General features: G+C 32.7%; 1 protein-coding gene and 1 long non-coding RNA gene across 4 annotated transcripts; both read right to left on the bottom strand.

Annotated features, from left to right (window-relative positions):
* Positions 1–587: 587 nt before the first annotated feature.
* LOC142520110 (uncharacterized) lies at positions 588–17,167 on the bottom strand. The gene is made up of 3 exons (XR_012813906.1): positions 17,048–17,167; positions 1,301–1,355; positions 588–685 (listed from the first exon to the last, which is right to left on the bottom strand). It is a non-coding gene; the product is annotated as an uncharacterized LOC142520110 (long non-coding RNA).
* LOC142521398 (UDP-glucuronate:xylan alpha-glucuronosyltransferase 2) lies at positions 5,887–10,257 on the bottom strand. 3 transcript variants are annotated; one of them, XM_075624603.1, is made up of 3 exons: positions 9,875–10,257; positions 9,142–9,758; positions 5,887–6,981 (listed from the first exon to the last, which is right to left on the bottom strand). In XM_075624603.1, exons 1-3 carry the CDS (start codon positions 10,066–10,068, stop codon positions 6,047–6,049), a joined length of 1,746 nt encoding a protein of 581 aa, XP_075480718.1. In that variant the 5' UTR covers positions 10,069–10,257; the 3' UTR covers positions 5,887–6,046. The 3 variants fall into 3 exon arrangements, with proteins under 3 accessions (XP_075480718.1, XP_075480717.1, XP_075480719.1); XM_075624602.1 differs by having other exon boundaries at positions 9,142–9,769; positions 9,880–10,257; XM_075624604.1 differs by having other exon boundaries at positions 9,142–9,769; positions 9,875–9,989.
* Positions 17,168–17,583: the final 416 nt, after the last annotated feature.

The raw sequence follows: 17,583 nt of genomic DNA, 5'->3' as shown, positions 1-17,583 counted from the left end.
CTTTAGCCAGGCCTCAGCTCTTTCAGCACTCTCAGTGCCAAAGAACCTCGGTGGTTTCAGATCCTGGAATCGAGCCATCACTACATCCATGGACAATCCTTCAAATTGCCCAACAATCCTCTCAGTACTGCTACTCGCAGTTTCATTTGTGGGATCCATCTACAAATCAAAAGATGAATATCAAAATTTCATAATCTCATCATCTCTTATCATCAATCTCATCAGATAATTACTCGAATCAAATCAAGTAGGAGCAAGTAATACAAATAATTCAAACACAAGCGCACAATTCATTTGTGCCTATTCAAGTGTACACAAAACTCAATCGAGCATTCCCAGCTATGCTCTGATACCACTCTGTGTGGGGTCCTTAGCTCCTAATCGTTATTACAATGCAATCTGATTAGGGTTAATTAATTACAGCGGAAAACGAGTTTAAATTTTCTTTACAATGAGCCCAAATCATTTTATTTGAATACTAAAAATAGTATTTAATCTCACGTCATAAACATACACACAAGAAATCAAAATCTATCATATACAAACAACTCACATTCTCGGGACATGCCCCGGTATATAGATACATATACATATATACTGGGAACAAGACAAAACATAAAACCTTAGCCCAAGCTGTTGCTCCCTCCAGAAGTACCCTCTCCAGTCTCCTGATATCCTGGAGTACCTGCCATTGTCCACACACAAAGACAACAACAGCCCCCCTTGGGGGTGAGCAAAGCTCCGTATGGAACAACCAATCATATATACCACAGATATCTAAGCAATGATATATGGTATGCAATGCATGTATGTCGTGGAGGTATCGGGTCAAATGCCCATCCACTGAGCACATGTCAGAATCAATCGAATCGCTATCAAATCAATGCTCGAGCTGGCACACCGGCCAATATGGGATACTCGTATGATAGCGTCGGCAAAGCGCCATCAAGTCCCAAATCTCATATCCAATCATATGGGGCCACAATTGTCTATGCCTTACGGGTCATATAATACCAACATAGCAATTGTGTTCACAAACCCCAGAATCCAATCAAATCATATCAAGGTATCCAAGGATCATAGCTCAACGTGCATGTCATGTATCGATGTATGCATAAAACGATGTGTGTTAACAAAATATTTATTTTATACATCGATATCTCAATCTCAATGTCATGTATGCCACATCAATCAACAAATAAGGCATATAGACACATAATCTCATTCCAATCAATCAAATCAATCCGACATATATCATATAACACAGATACCTGTCGTATGTTACCCGGTCGCAACATACCTCAATTCTTCGTTTCCAGTTGATGTAGCCTGAAGATATTGATATTACACTTTATCTACATCAATAACATACTCATTCCAATCAATAACATACTCCAAAATCATTAATATGAGTTTCAAATATCATTTGAAACTTCAAAAATTCATATCATAATTCAATTCCGACTTCGAATACAAGTTTCTTGTCGGTTATTCTACTACATATCAGAAATTCAACTTCAAATACATGCTATTCCAGCACTTTGATATTTAGAGCTGCTGGAACTAGAAGAAAATTACCTCAGTCAGAAGCTCTCGACGCGAAGATCACAAATATATAATTTGTTTCGCGTTTAGACAGCGTTTTGAAGTCGATTCGGACGAAAGAAATTCGAATTCCCTCGTATTCTCTCGAAGCCTCTAAAATGAAAGGAAGAAAACGAACGGCAAAAATTGTTTTTATCTTCCCACCGCTCTCGCGCTCGGGCGGTAGAATTCTCGCGCCCGAGCGCGAGAGGTTCTGCCCCCGAGTTTCAAATGCACCGCGCTCGGGCGGTCAAAAATTACCGCTCGGGCGCGGCATGTTCTGTCCAAATGCCACTTGCTCCGCGCTCGGGCGGTCACAAACTACCGCTCGGGCGCGAAGTGTTCTGCCCGAACACTCAAAATTTCTACCTTGGCGCTCGGGCGGTCATTTTCTACCGCCCGGGCGCCACTCGTTCTGTGCAATTATTTATGTTTGTACTAAATTGGCGTCCGGCCTCTCCAATCGAGCTCTTACAACGTCAATTCATATTCAATATTCATTTTCTCAATTTCCTTGTCATAATATACATCAAATACATAATCACATATCAATTTCATGAATTATCGATAATCACACAGGATTTACGATAACACGATACACGGTCCTTACATAATACATGTTGCTGAACAGCTGATCAGGGGGTTGGATTAGCATCCTGATCTTATTCTTGTGATAGACCAAAAAATGGTACGAGAAACTGTTCAAAAGTTATATGGACCGGCCTTGAGACAAATAGGTCGCTCGGAGTTCCACAAACCCTATCCAGACTACATAGATATAAATAACCCTTATCCAAAGGGTTATAGAGTTCATTACTTCAGCTTATTTTGAAAGAGATACTGATTACTTTGAAGTTTTCTGCATGACCTTTTTTAGGTGATAAAGTTGATTCTACTCAGAAGTCACAAAAGCCGTTTTTTATTATAGACGTTGGATTCAAAGCTTTCTATATATAAGGGTCAATCCTTTATAGAAAACAAGATTATCAGCATTACCAACGTAACGATTATTGCAACGTTAGTTTGAGCTATCATCAACTACTACTTATCTTCAAACTCAACATACAGAAAATCAGCACACGCTTTATAGTAGATATTTTATTTTCTGAGATCATTCTGTGATGTTGTTTCTTTATCTCTTCACAAGCGATTCAAGTTTGATACATCTTATTGAGGAGAGTCTGTAACCTGGAAACGAGTCTTTTCTAGAACTTTGCTATATTCATTATATTGTGCTGTGTGAAACTAAGAGTTTCAGTAGACGAAGGATAAGCACTACTGAAGTGGGTGTGTACAAGTGTTGTACTGTAAAATCCAAAGTCTTTTAGTGATACCTTCTGGAAACAGAAGAAGGAGAGACGTAGAAGATTTCATCTTCGAACTTCCATAAACAACAATTATCTACTGCCTACTGTTTTATCGTTTTCATCCTTAAACCATCAGATCGTTTCCGCACAAGTTATTGTGATTTGCTGGTTATATATTTGAACAAAATCAGTTATAATCTCTAACATGATTCTAGCACTCTTTGAAAAACGTACAACGAAGGAAAGAGTTTATTCACCCGCCCTCTAAACTATATATCGATCCCCAACAGACTTCCACTAATATATGTGATGTGAGTTGGATATAACACACATGACTTCGGCTCATACTATTAGGAGAATTCATGGCGACTACACATTACGGTTCGACAATGATGGGTTAGTTTGAACGTGAAGATGAACCACATCATATTATTGGATTCTTTTAAAATATGAGAAAAATTACATGGGAGTTTCATGGGGATGCATTTGGCCTCTACATTTTGTAAATTATAATTGACTAGTATTATTCGGAATTATAATTGGCTTATTGGACCTCACATAATCACTAAATAAATATGAATAAAATGCCAAAATAGTGAGAGAAAAATTTATAAAATTAAAGTCCATATTATATATCTCATTATAAATTATTTAAAAATGTTAGAAATGCTTACATGTTTTATCCTTGGTATATAAATTTTTGACATGATTTCTAGTAATTTTTAATCCACAATACTCAGTCAAAACAAACTAACCGGTCCTAACTATTCAAACTAGCTAAGAAATTTATAAATTGTTCTAGAGCATAGAAGATCTCAAATATACTTTCTAAAGCTCCTCCAAAGGAGGTGTCTGCTAATGTATGTCCTGCTTAACTGCTAATCTTGAGAAATCATGGGACCATGATATGCAAGCTAAGTGTTATATGTTCCCTTCCATGTCAAATGAACTGCAAAGGCAGTTCAAGGAATCGGTCAATGCTGCTGAAATCTACTTGCATCTACAATAGTCGCATTGAGCACAAATTCGGTGCATGAGCAAGGTGTGAGCATGATCGATTTCATTGAGAAGTTGAGAGGCCTGAACTTGGTCATCCAAAACGAGCTATCGACAGAAATCTTTTGTTGTCTCTCTCTTCCTCGTTTGAAAATTTGTGGTGAACTTTAATATGAACAAGCTAGAGGCAACCTTTGAAGAGTTGGTCAACATGATTATTACATATGAAGTCACTATGAATAATTAAAGCATATTTTTCTTGTTGGTTCTTCGTCTGGCATGAAGAAAAAAGAAAGTTCTGGCCCTATGAAGAAAAAGTACCGAATAGAAATATTAAATCTATTTCCGTTGCTACAAGCCCATACATTGAAGGACGTTAAATTGCAAGAAATATTCAGATATTTCACTAAACAATGTCAAAACACAATCAACAACAAAGAAAGAAAACGAGATATTGCAAACCTAACACATATGACACACTAGACTAGGTCATATTTTCAAAGAAGAATGCACAAGCTAGAGAAAGAAAGTATGTTTTACTTGTCAGACATAATATCTCTACATTCTTGTGAATTCTGTATGAAATGAAAGATGAACAAGGCTTCATTCAAAGGGAATGTATAATGTGCACATGACTTATTGGATTTAATCTTTACAGATATGTATGGTCCGCTAAGTGTTGGCACGAAATATAGAAATTCCTTCTTTATTATCTTTAATGATGACTAATTGAGGTATGTGTATTTAATAAAATACAAATATAAAAAGTTTGAAATATTTAAATAACTCATAATTGAAGTAAAGAAACAACTAGGAAATGATATTAAAGAAATTCGATCTGATTGAGGTGGAGAACAGTTAAGTACTGAGTTCCGAGAATATCTAAAAGAGAATAAGATTCCTTCACAGTGGATTCGTTCAGCAACACCACAGCTGAATGGTGTAATAGAACATCGTAATCAAACATTAATGGACATGGTTCGATCTATGATGAGATTTGCTTAACTGTCGCCATCGTTTTGGGGCTATGTGCTTGAAAATCTAGAAATGTTTGTGGAAAAATGTCCACACAAAGACATTGAAAAAAACACCATATGAAATATGGATGAAAATAATTACCAAAAATATATTATATCATGAGTGCATAAATATATGAGTTTTCAGTACCAACTATTTTATATTTGTTGTTTTTTTTTTTAAAAAAAAGGTGTTCACATTACAAAAATATTTGACCTATATGTATTTTATATTTCATATCTCTATAACCGAAAGTGTAAATCATTATTTTGTAGTCAAGTTTGTCTTAGTTGATACCATAAATATATAAATCAAAACATTGATTTAATATTTTTGTACCTAAATTGTTTAAATTAATATTCAAGCATGTATCATAAGTCTTGATATTAATAAATATGTTCCAATTTTATATTCAAAATCTTATTTTTCATTTCATATTTGAAACAGTTGGTACTAAAATAACATATATTAGTGCTATATTTTAAATTTTTTATACCGATTTTCATATGTGAAAATACATATGCATCGAGGAGTGCAGAAATTTTTTTTACGTGGAGCAAAGAGTTCAGAAACATTTTCTCTCTAAACAAAGAACTGAACCCAAAACCCAAATTGTTTGGGTTGAGAATTTAAAGATAATTTACCCTTATGTTATATTATCATACCATCACCCCTTTGGCTAAATTACCTGAGCATACTTTTGTGTAGCTAGTGCATTATTGCAAGCCTAAATTATTCTGGCTTATTAGTTTAGGCAAAAACTTGTGTGAGACGGTCTCACGGATCATATTTTGTGAGACGGATCTCTTATTTGGGTAATCAATGAAAAGTATTACTTTTTATTCTAAAAAGTAATACTTTTCATTGTGAATATCGGTAGGGTTGACCCGTCTCACAGATAAAGATTCGTGAAACCGTCTCACAAAATACCTATTCATTAGTCTATATATTTTCAAATCAAAATTAAATATATATTAATCTTAAAAACGAAGTGAGAACCAAATTTATTTACATGGATAGTGACAACTACCTAATACACAACATATAAATTATTGTAAATAAATTCCATATAATCGCTCTTTACATTCAAATTTATTAAAGAGAAAAAAGCAAAATCTATACGCTGAAAAATTCAAATCAAATCAAATAAATTTCCTTGGATCAGTAATATTGATCCTCCAATGCTCATCTTTCGTCCCACTCTCAATAGCTTTCTTTCTGTCCCACTCCAGATGAATCTTCCTCTGTTCCGACAGCACACAAACGCACCTTAAACCGTCGTCCATGGTGTCGTAAACCCTCCACCACCGTGCATGCGCGACGTCGCTAGCGTACACGCGCTGATCAGGGATATCCCAGTTACAATCATAGTCCCTATAGCACAACCATGGCTTCAACCCTAGGTAATGTATCGAATACAACATCGGAGGATCCGAACCGAACAACTGGTTCTTAACACTAGCCTCGGTGGTGGAATTGGACCAGAAGTTCTTCAGAAAGTTGACCCTCCTCGGAAACCTATGCCACCACACGAAAACCTCGTTCAAGAAACCCTGATCGCCGCCGTTGTAGGAGATGATCTCTTTCCTACGGGCCATTAAAAGGCGGAACGTGCAGTTCGACGGCTCAATCACCATTATACCAGAGTTGAAGATGGATCCATCGTTGCCGGTGGCGGACATCTGAGGGAAGTTGAAGAGGACGTCCAAATTACGTAGAACGATGATGTCCGAGTCGATAAAGACGATCTTGTCGTACTCGGTGAGCAGCCATAATCTGAACTTGCTGTAGTTGTATTCGTTGTAAGAGTTCTTTTTGGCATGCGGGTTTCGGATCCGTTTGATGATTCGAAGCTGCCACCCTGCTCGGGAGAGTGCGTCACGCTTGGGTTCGGATATGGAGCTGTCTAAGAGAAGGATGAGATCGCGGTCGGTTCGGGTTTGGAGGAGGGTTTGAGCTAGTGTTATGGCGCCACAGACGTAGGTCTCCGAGGAATGGAGAAGACTGGCGTAGGCTTCTCGTTTCGGTGTATTTTTGGAGCCTTTGATTTGGGAAACATCGAAAGCTTGGTCGATCCCTGGGAATTAATTAATTTCCATGCAACAATTAAATACATATTAAATTAAATATTCAAATATTCACAATCAAATTTAATCCAAAATTAATGAATTAAGCTATAGTTTGTTACTTTCTTTGTGAATCAGCACATCAATTTTAATAACATATTATTTGAATAATATTTCAAATTTTTTGTTGATTTCAAAATGGGAAAGTAATAAAATTGATAAATTAGCCTATATAGAAAGAATCTTTTGGACATTTAATTAGCCAAATTTTGGTTTTAGTACAACAACTTGACTAATTTTGCTTGTTTAGTTCTTTTTTCTATCGAAATATTGACATAGCATTGTGTATTTCATGAATATGTGACATCTTATCAGCAATAATCGACGTTGTGTCATCAATATCTGACGCAACATTCCGGAAAAAAAGGGCTAAAACGCAAATAAGTTATTGTACTAAGACTAAATTTTGAGTAATCAGATGACCAAACCCTAACAAATATCTTAAGATGATAAAGATTATTACAAGAAACCAATTGGACAAAACCTCACATTTTAATAGCTTCAAACATTTTGAAATTTATACTAATTTATTAGGTGTGAAATCTCAAGATAACTATTTTTTTTTATCACAGAGTTTTCCATATTTTCCCCTAAAATACTCCTCCCCTATAATAGATTTATTATTATGAAAAATAAAATATAATGAAACAACATTTAATTGGAAAATTTATCACTAAGTATTCCAAGGTTAATATAACTAAGTACTAATATGCAACAAGTATTTGTTGGTATTTAATGACAATTTACTACAAAACGCATAAATTATAATTTTAGGTTGTGTCTGGATGGAATGATTTGGATTTGAAGAATGATTTGAAATAACTTCATGCTGCGGTGAATTCGAAATCCACCACAATGAATCAAAAAAAGAGTTAGGATTTGAAATACATAATCAAATGGAATTATTCAAACAAATCGAAAAAATTGTTATTATTGACTGAAAATCATTAATTTTAAATACATCATTTCCAAACGTAACATAATTGCGAAAATATATTTATTTTGTTAGGTGCATAATTCAAGATTAAATTTTTTTGGTTGCTCACTTGGGTCCCATCATTGTTGATTTTAATCATGAAAATCAAACATTTGTTACCAAAATATGGTCTCTTGAAAATGAAATTTCAGCAATAAAATAATACCAAAATATGAAATTTTGTCTTATACTACTTAACTTGATGTGTAATATTCTTGGTTTGGTCAATTATCCATGCATTCTTTTTTAAAAAATTAATAAAAAAAAAACCTAACTATTTTATTTAAAAGGAGGTGGTGTGGTGGGTGTAGCTAACAAACAATTTTTTCAATGGAGTGACGGCTTTGAAGCAACAATATTTTCGTTTATTTCTTTTTATTTTTTATGACGAAAAAAATGTTGTTTTTACATGAATAAATAAACAATTTATTTTTTACAAAAAAACTTTTGATTACACTAATGGATAATATATATATATACGTAAATTATGTTAATAAATATTGAAAAAACATAAATCAAATATAGTTTATTAAAATAATAAAATTCAAAATACGAAGAAATTGATATTTATGAAATGTTGTCAAAGATTATAATTTACAAATTAGTTTTGATAAAATAAATTTAATAATATATATATATATTAGTAAATTATATTAATAAATATTGAAAAACATAAATCAAATATATTTTATTAAAATAATAAAATTCAAAATACGAAGAAATTGATATTTATGAAATGTTGTCAAAGATTATAATTTACAAATTAGTTTTGATAAAAGAAATTTAATAATAAAGACATCTAAATAATAATAATAATAATAATAATAATAATAATAAGATTAGATGGATTATAAATAAAGTAAGGTAAAAGGTTGAATATTGATTAAATAGATTGAGGAAAATATAACTAAAAATCAAAGACAGAAACAAGCCAAAGAAACACAATGAACCTATTTCTGTTTATTGTAAGTCAGTTCCAAACATGAAATTTTAATCCCTTTTTTTTAAAAGCAAAAAACAAGAAAAAAAATATTTTAAAAATTGATGAAATGTTATTTCACATATAATCAAACTTGCAAATATCAAATAGAATGAAAAAAAAAATAATAATAATAAAAATAAATAGTTCACATACCTTTTCCCCACAATGGCAATGCCAGATTGCAAGATCCAACAGGCAATGCAACCTTCTGCTGCAGCCTCTCCATCTCCACCCTATAATGCCACCACTTCCCTTCCCTTCTCACCAAATCGTCGCACCGGAAAAGCTCTATCATTGGCCTGCATTCGCTCAGAAAAACGACGTCCATCTTCCCATTCTTGTCCCATGTCCCTCTCTTCACTGCCAAGTTTGCTGTCAAAAGGTGCACTTGGAGCCTAAACACATCCCTTTGATCCGAAACATTGCAAGGCAACTTGGCAAGTATCATGTCCATGTGGCCGTGCTTCTCGAATTCGGGCATTGGTATCTCGGGGCACCAGGGGCCATCGATCTCTTCTTCTTCATCTATCCATTCAGGGAACAAGTCCTTCCATTCGAAGTTCTTCGAAACTCTCTGAAACCTAATCGGAACCATCTCTCCCTGCGTCTTCCATTCGGAAACATTTTCGTCGTCCATGTTTACCATTCCTACCTTCATCCCATTCCGGATTTCGCTCAAGAAACGCGGTCTTTCCCTCGTGATCATCTCCCTTGGAGGCTTTAATTGACTTGCCTCATCGTTCTCTTCCAGCATAGATTTCATCTTAATCCTATTATCCATCTAATAAACACATTATTGATCAAAAAACAAGAAAAAAATTTGTTTTTTCTTTTTCTTTTCAAATCAAAAATATATATAAGTGTAAAATACACATATTGAGCTCACCTCACCTCATGATGGCACTTCTGCAATGAACATCTAACTCGAGAAGCCGAAGTTAGGTGGTCGTTGTAATCCGCGGAAGAAGGGCAGAGCTGAAGGATTACATAAAGAAGCAAGAAAAATGCCAAGAAAAAAAGGTTGATTCTGATAACCAGAGCTTTGGTAAAAGTGGCCTTGGTCATCTTCTTGAAGGCCATATATCCTTTTTGAAGAAAAATGTACTCTATGCTACTGAAATATATGGATTCATTCTAATTTATTCACAAAGGGAAATTTGTGATCAAACTTGTAATTTGTTAAAAGTGCACAAGTTTTGAGTTTTTCTTGCCTTGCGGACAAAAGGGTGGGAGCAAACTAGAGTTTACTTGTTTGACATATGGTGCAGCTGTAGGTTTTGTATTATATCAGAAGTTTGCTTACTTCGTTAACTGGTTGATTTTATATATTTTCTTCTCTCTTTTTTTATTTATTAACATTTTAGTGTTATAAGCTGTAGAATATCATTTTTAGCTTTGTATTTTTCAAAATTTTTTAAAAATCTTAATCATTTTTATCGGAGTACTAATTACATGAAACTGCAAACATCAACATTATATTAGTGCTGCATTATATTAGTGCCGCAATGGTGCTTCATTAGCTTCACGTCCAAAAAAAAAAAGGATTTTAGCAATTTTATTCACGTGAGTTGATAAGTTTTTTGGTTTAGTCTTATAATTTGTCAATGTTTGATTTCATCAACTAACTTGGATTATTTTTTTTGTTTTGGTCCCTTTTTTTTTACTTAAAACAAATAAATATATTGAATATTGCCTATTTGGAATATATATCCACTCACATGGCTCATATATCACGAATAAAACATATATTATATACATTAAAATATATTTAAGCAAAATTAAAAGGAAATGATAAGCTTTTTTCCTCCTATTTTAAAATATTGGGTGTTGTTTTGCTTTATTTTTTTATTTTAATTTTTTAAGATTTTAGTTGATGTGTATAATATGAGTTTAGTCTTGCTACATGAGCTACGTAAAATAGCATCGTTATCAGATCAACAATTTTTGAAGGAGTTTGTGGGTTTTGGCCAAAAAAACCAAAACAAAACAAAATCCATGTCAGTGGATAAAAAACCAAACATGACGAGTTACGAGATTAAAACTCAATATAGACCAAGTTATAGGACTAGAATTGCAAGTTTTCCATTGAAATTTGACAACATAGATAACCAAATCACAAAACAACAAATATAAAGTATCAAAATTATGAAGCAGCTTCACGTCGTAAAAAAAGGACTTTCGGGAAAAAAAACAAAAAAAACTCAAAAACAACATACTAATACTCAAATTTGATAATACAGAAAACCAAAATCATAAAGAACAAATACAAAATATCAAAATAATAATAATAATAATACATGGTCATTTTAAATAAATAGTTAAAAGTACTTATTAAAATTTATCTAAATTTTTTTAGCGTCTCTCCCAGTAATAAAATCGATCCGACCATTTAAAAATATTATAGTAGTAGACTATTATAATTAACGTTCATCGTTGTGATGAATACACCATTTTGAAGTGAAACTTGAAATTTTAATAGAATTAAAAATAAAATTCAAAATTATGTCTAAATAATTATCTAATTTGCAATCTTTTTGAAAAATTACTTGTAATTTGTGTGAATGGATAATATATGCTTCCCACAAATTCACCTTCGCAAGAAAATGAGTCATTAAGATTTCTTTGTTTTGGCTTTTCTTGCTGGTCTGGATGTTATGGGTATACACTTTTGGGAAAAAAATGCATCTCGAGAATCTAATATTGTTATACTAATTATTATAATTTAGATTTTGAACTTAAAATAAAAATTTATATCAATTTTCTTCCAAAAATACTCCTTAATTCCCATAATTCTATAATTTGGAAAATCTGAATGTAACAAATCAATATAAACTAGCTCAAACATAAATTTTGAAACAAAAAATCAAAATGAGATCATTTACACGTTAATATATATCATGTGGCAAGATTCACTAGGTTTTTTTATACATATTTAAATCAAATAAAAAATAAGATTTGAAATCAGCTTATTTGATCATATTGCAAAAAACAATACATCCACGTAAGAGAGAAAAATTATATTTTTTTGTCATTAAACTTGCATGTATTTCATTTTTAGTCCTATTGTCGATCAATTTATAATCTCAGTCCACCAATTTACACATTTTTTTTCAATTTCAATCTTTTTTTCATCGGTTTATTAACTTGGTGATGAAATATGATTTTTCAACTTTTTTTTCTATTACTGAAGGTCTTTAAGAACTTATTAGAAACATGGGAAGCTCTGTGCGACAGGTTGTCTGAGAAGATATTGGTAAGGGTCATCAAACACATAATCATTGATCAAACATTCACTTACTTCACAAATTCGAAAACTATCTTGGGATAATTATCTTTTGTCTTACATTATACATACATATATATAATATATGTATGTTTTTTTTCGAATTAAAATTTAATTACTTTAATATTGTGGTGGGGGCAAAAGAGAGGAAATTATTGGAAGGATGGCCATTCACCTTTGTTTGCTAACCACTATTTAGGTTAAATGTCAAATCTATGAGACAATCGGAATCGTGAGGGTGCACCAACACATAATTTTATACCATTTTAATTTAGATTATGTTTAGACAAATATGAGAAATTTGGTTTAGGTTTGATTATTACACCACACCAAAATTAAATAAACTTGATTTAATTAATTTTATGCATGTGCCAAACTCTATAAATATAATATATCAGCCCTTTTATTTTAAGTAATAAATAATATATAAAATTTAAACCCATAAAATATTAAATCCCAAAATCTAAATGATGTTGATTTTGCCTTGCCGAATGAGTCAAGGAACAGTGGGGGAGGCAATTAATTTTTGTAACATAATTAATCATTAAAAAAATGTATAAATATATATGTTTCCTCATAATTTATTAGTTATAATATTGTTACATCTCGATGAAAATAAATAAGAACTTATTATGTTAGACCAATTTGATTATTCAAGCATTATAAGTACTTGATCGTTCTATTGAAGATTCAGAAGAACTAGTTCAACCGATCTCAAGACCTGCTATAAAAAAAAAAAGAATAGGCAAAAAGAATCCCTCTTTCATAGCCACATATCTTTCCGGCTAAGGAATGAGAAATCTTTCTCCGCAAAGCTATCCAACCAGTTTAAGCCTTAGCATCATATTTGATATACTCAACCTAGTATTTGGAAAATGCCCAATTGTTCATATAAGTGTACTTTGAATCAAGAAAGGACAGCCAAGAACAATACTTTTGTACTAAATGAGCTGCAGTAAAATGTTGAACATGCAAATTCAAAGAGCACTATAAATAGAGGATGCCAAGAAAAACTTCTAAAAACGCAGCATGATTTTACATAGATTCGAAGCAATTTTTTTAGGCTTGCATTCTCCGAAAGATTTACGAGCATATTTCACACTCATATCAACTATTGCTCAATAGCTCTCGCTTCAAGATATCTATCAGATCATCAAGATCGTCTATGGCTTCTGTCAACTACTCAATTGTTTCTGTCAAGAACATTTGAGAAGTTACTCGAAAGTTTGATATGAGGATTCATTTTCTGTTCATATATTCGTGTTGTATTTGTTGTGAGACTTGTAGTCTCAACTGTTGGTGAAAGATAATTAGGAGTTTCAACTTAGACAGTTGATAAGTCATAAGATTGAAGCGAGTCGTTACAAATGTAAAATCAAAGTCTTCCAATAAAATCCTTCCTAAGTGGAAGAATGGATGATGTATGAGCTCGCTCCGAACATCCATAATAATTCTTGTGTCATCTTATTTACTGCACTTATTTATTATGTTGCCTTTTTATATTTGAGTATAAAAGTATCATAAGAACCCATATACACTTTTTCGCACTATTTGTGGTCCGACCGTTCTTAAGAATTGAGAAAACCAGATCTTGTATAGCTAACAATATCAAGACCGATTGCATTATTTGTCGGTGTTTAAAAGAAAATTTTAATGCGTTTATCTATCCCTCTTCGAACAGATCATCTATCCTAAAAAATACTATTACTATATTTGGCATATATATTAAAAAAAAAATTGCGTCTAACAAATTAATTTATTTTGATCTTACCCATTTTCCCAGGAGTACAATACGTTATTTGCTTCTTATTTTTCAATATATATATATGTTAGACTTAATTTAATTGCAGTGATGAGAGTCAAAACCAGTAGGTCGCGATAACTATAATCAGTAGACAGTATAAAAGCAGAAGCTCTCGTATCGCATTAACAAAAGCAGTATTCTTCGAGTACTGAAACGGCTTAGAAAACCAAAGCAGAACATAGCTTTAAAAGCAGAACTTAGCTTAAGCAGAAGATAACTTAACGTCTTTTGTTTGAATCGTTACAGTCTTAAATGTTACCGTTACTTTACCTAGTTATAGTATTAATTGCACCATTAATGCTATACAAAGACATTTATCGCTCCTTACTAGTTTTGGTAAGTAACAAGACTGATTTCTCTGAAGCTTTCTGCAGGACCTTTTTTAGGTATTAAAGCTGATTTTACTCAGGAGGCTCGGAAGCTGTTTTTAATTATAGACGTTGGACTCAAAGCTTTCTATATATATAGAGGTCAATCCTTTATAGAAAAGAAGACGTCATTATCATTATCCTCGCTACGATTATTCCAACGTGAGTTATGAGCTATCATCAACTACTTATCTTCAAGCTCAACATACATAAAAGCAGCACACGCTTTATTATCTATATCAGATCTTTTGAGATCATTTTGTGCTGCTGCTATTTCGAAATCTCTTCAAGCTAAACACTTACTATATATTATTGAGAAGAGTTTGTAATATGTGAAAGAGTCTTTTCCAGAACTTTGTTGTATTTGTTTTACTGACTTGTGTAACTAAGAGTTTCAGTAGGCTAAGGGTAGGCCCTACTGAAGTGGGTGTCTACAAGTGTTGTACTGTAATATCCAAGTCTTTTAGTGATACCTTCTGGAAGCAGAAGAATGGAAGATGTAGAAGATTTTGTCTTCGAACTTCCAGAAACAACCACTGTTCAACTGCCTACTGTTTTATTGTTTCTCACCGTACTCCATCGGATCGTTTCCGCACTTATTATTGTGATCTGCTGGATTTACATTCGAACAAGATTAGCTATAATCTCTAACAGGATTCTAGCACCCTTTGAAAAATAGTCCAACAAAGGAAAGAGTTTATTCACCCCCCTCTAAACTCTTTATCGATCCCCAACAAGTGGTATCAGAGCAGATTTTTCTTGTTCTAAATATTTACAACAGATCTGGGACACTTCAGCAAAGTACACATGTTCTTTGAAGAAGATTTTGATAACTGGAAGATCCGGATGCAAGCTCAAGACAATGACATGTGGTTTGTTATCACAGATGGTCCACTAAAGATTTTAAAGCCTAAAACTGCTATTGCTGTTACTGAGGGGGCACCTTAGATGGTTGACAAGCACAGAGGATAATAGACAAGTGAAGAAAAAAGAAAGTTAATCTTGACAATGTTGCGAAGGACATTCTCTACAAAACTCTCAACAAGAACACCTTCAATAAGATCAAGATTTGTCCTACTGCAAAAGAGATTTGGGAAAAACTCATCCAAATCTGTGAAGAAAATGAACAGACAAAGGAGAATAAGTTGTCTGTAGCAATGCAAAAATTTGAAAATCTCAAAATGAAAGTTGGAGAAACTCTGAATGAGTTTGATGAACGTTTAAGCAGTTTAGTTAACGAGCTAGCAGCTCTGGGGAAGAATATGGCAACAGAGAAATAACACTCAAAGTAATGAGAGCTTTACCCAGAGAATGAGATGTAAAAACTATGGCTATGAGAGTATCTAAAGATCTGAACAAGTTAAAACTACACGACTTGTTTGCTGTGGGGCCCTTAACTCCTAATTGTTATTACAATACAATTTGATTAGGGTTAATTAATTACAGCAGAAACGAGTTTAAAATTTTCTTTACGATGAGCCCAAAACACATTGTTTGAATACTAAAATTAGTATTTCATCTCACATCATAAAACATGCCCACACGTAATAAAAACCAACTGAATACAAACAAACTCATATCCTCGGGACATGCCCCGATATATAGATACATAAACATATACACTGGGAAACAACCACTAAACCTCAACTCAAACTGTGACTCCCTCCAGAAGTACCATCTCCGGTCTCCTGATAACCTGGAGTACCTGTCATTGTCAACATACAAAGACAACAACAGCCCCCTCTGGGGTGAGCAAAGCTCAGTCTGAAGCAACAACAATATATACCACAAAACATCTAAACAATGATATATAATATGCAATGCATGTATGTCGTGGAGGTATCAGGTCAAATGCCCATCTACTGAGCACATGTCATAATCAATCGAATCGCTATCAAATCAATGCTCGAGCTGGCACATCGGCCTCAATCAGGGATACTCGTATGATAACGTCGACAAAGCGTTATCAAATCCCAAATCTCAATCAATCAGCGGAGCCACTAATGAATATGCTTTAAGGGCCACATAATGCCAAACATAGCATCGTTTTCACAAACCCCATAATCAAATCCAATCATATCAAGGTATCCAAGGATCATAGCTCAACGTGTATGTCATGTATGCCACATAAAATCAATAAATAAGGCATATAGACATATATTCTCATTCAATCCAACATATATCATATGATACAGATACATGTCGTATGTTACTCGATCGCAACATACCTCAATTCTTCGTTCCAATCGATGTAGTTTGAAGATATCAGTATAATAATTTATCTACATCAATAACATATTCATTTCAATGAATAACATCATTCAATTCCGATTTCAAAACGTAGTTTCTTGTCGGTTATTCTACCACATATAAACAGAATTAATAATAACTGACAAATAATTCTTCAATCTCAATTAAACGATTAAAATTTACTAATTATAATAAATTGAGAATAATTCAAAATAACATCACTATAATCATCTCTTCTTCGTTAAAATTATACATTATTCAACAATCTTCAGTTTCTGTATGATTTAACAATTTATCGGATTTATTCCAAAAATCGACGAATTTCAAACATCGCCAAAAATATAAAATTTATACCTCAAATCGAAGACCTCGTGTCAACGATCCCAGAACTGAATTCGGTTCGTTGATTGGATAAACCGATAAGTCGCACGATCAAAAAAAAAAATCGAAAACCCTATTACTTTTCACTCTCTCCTCTCGGTTTCCTCATCTGTGTAGAAGATGAATTCTTACGTTTCAATTTTATCTTCTTTTATTATTTTTTTCTTTTTTTTTATTTTAATATTATATTATAATATAATATATACTATTTAACATTTTAACATCGATATATCCCTTTGGACCAGTCAAACGATCAAATTTCTCAAAACTCAAAACATGAAACTTCTATATCTTTGAGTTTTCTACAATATATCCAAATCTCAAATCATTTGGACTTCGTATGACTAAGATAGGTCACAAATTACCATTTTACCCTTGAAATTAATTCATTATTTTTCAACTTATTTACGAAAATACCATCAAAATAAATTGAATATTTTTCAACTTATTTAAAAAAATACCATCAAAATAAATTGAATATTTTTCAACTTATTTACAAAAATACCATC

Source organism: Primulina tabacum, chromosome 12 (genome assembly GCF_025594145.1).
Source record: "Primulina tabacum isolate GXHZ01 chromosome 12, ASM2559414v2, whole genome shotgun sequence".
Taxonomy (NCBI): domain Eukaryota; kingdom Viridiplantae; phylum Streptophyta; class Magnoliopsida; order Lamiales; family Gesneriaceae; genus Primulina; species Primulina tabacum.
Note: the sequence above shows the minus strand (reverse complement) of the source record. Positions and strands in the feature narration are given on the sequence as shown.

Excerpts from the sequence above, each read along its gene's own strand:
- LOC142521398 (XM_075624602.1), bottom strand. The coding sequence starts at position 10,068 with ATGGCCTTCAAGAAGATGACCAAGGCCACTTTTACCAAAGCTCTGGTT. Across the intron at positions 9,770-9,879 it reads TGCAGAAGTGCCATCATGAG|ATGGATAATAGGATTAAGAT; the intron begins GTGAGGTGAGCT and ends TGTGTTTATTAG. Across the intron at positions 6,982-9,141 it reads ATTGCCATTGTGGGGAAAAG|GGATCGACCAAGCTTTCGAT; the intron begins GTATGTGAACTA and ends ATTAATTCCCAG.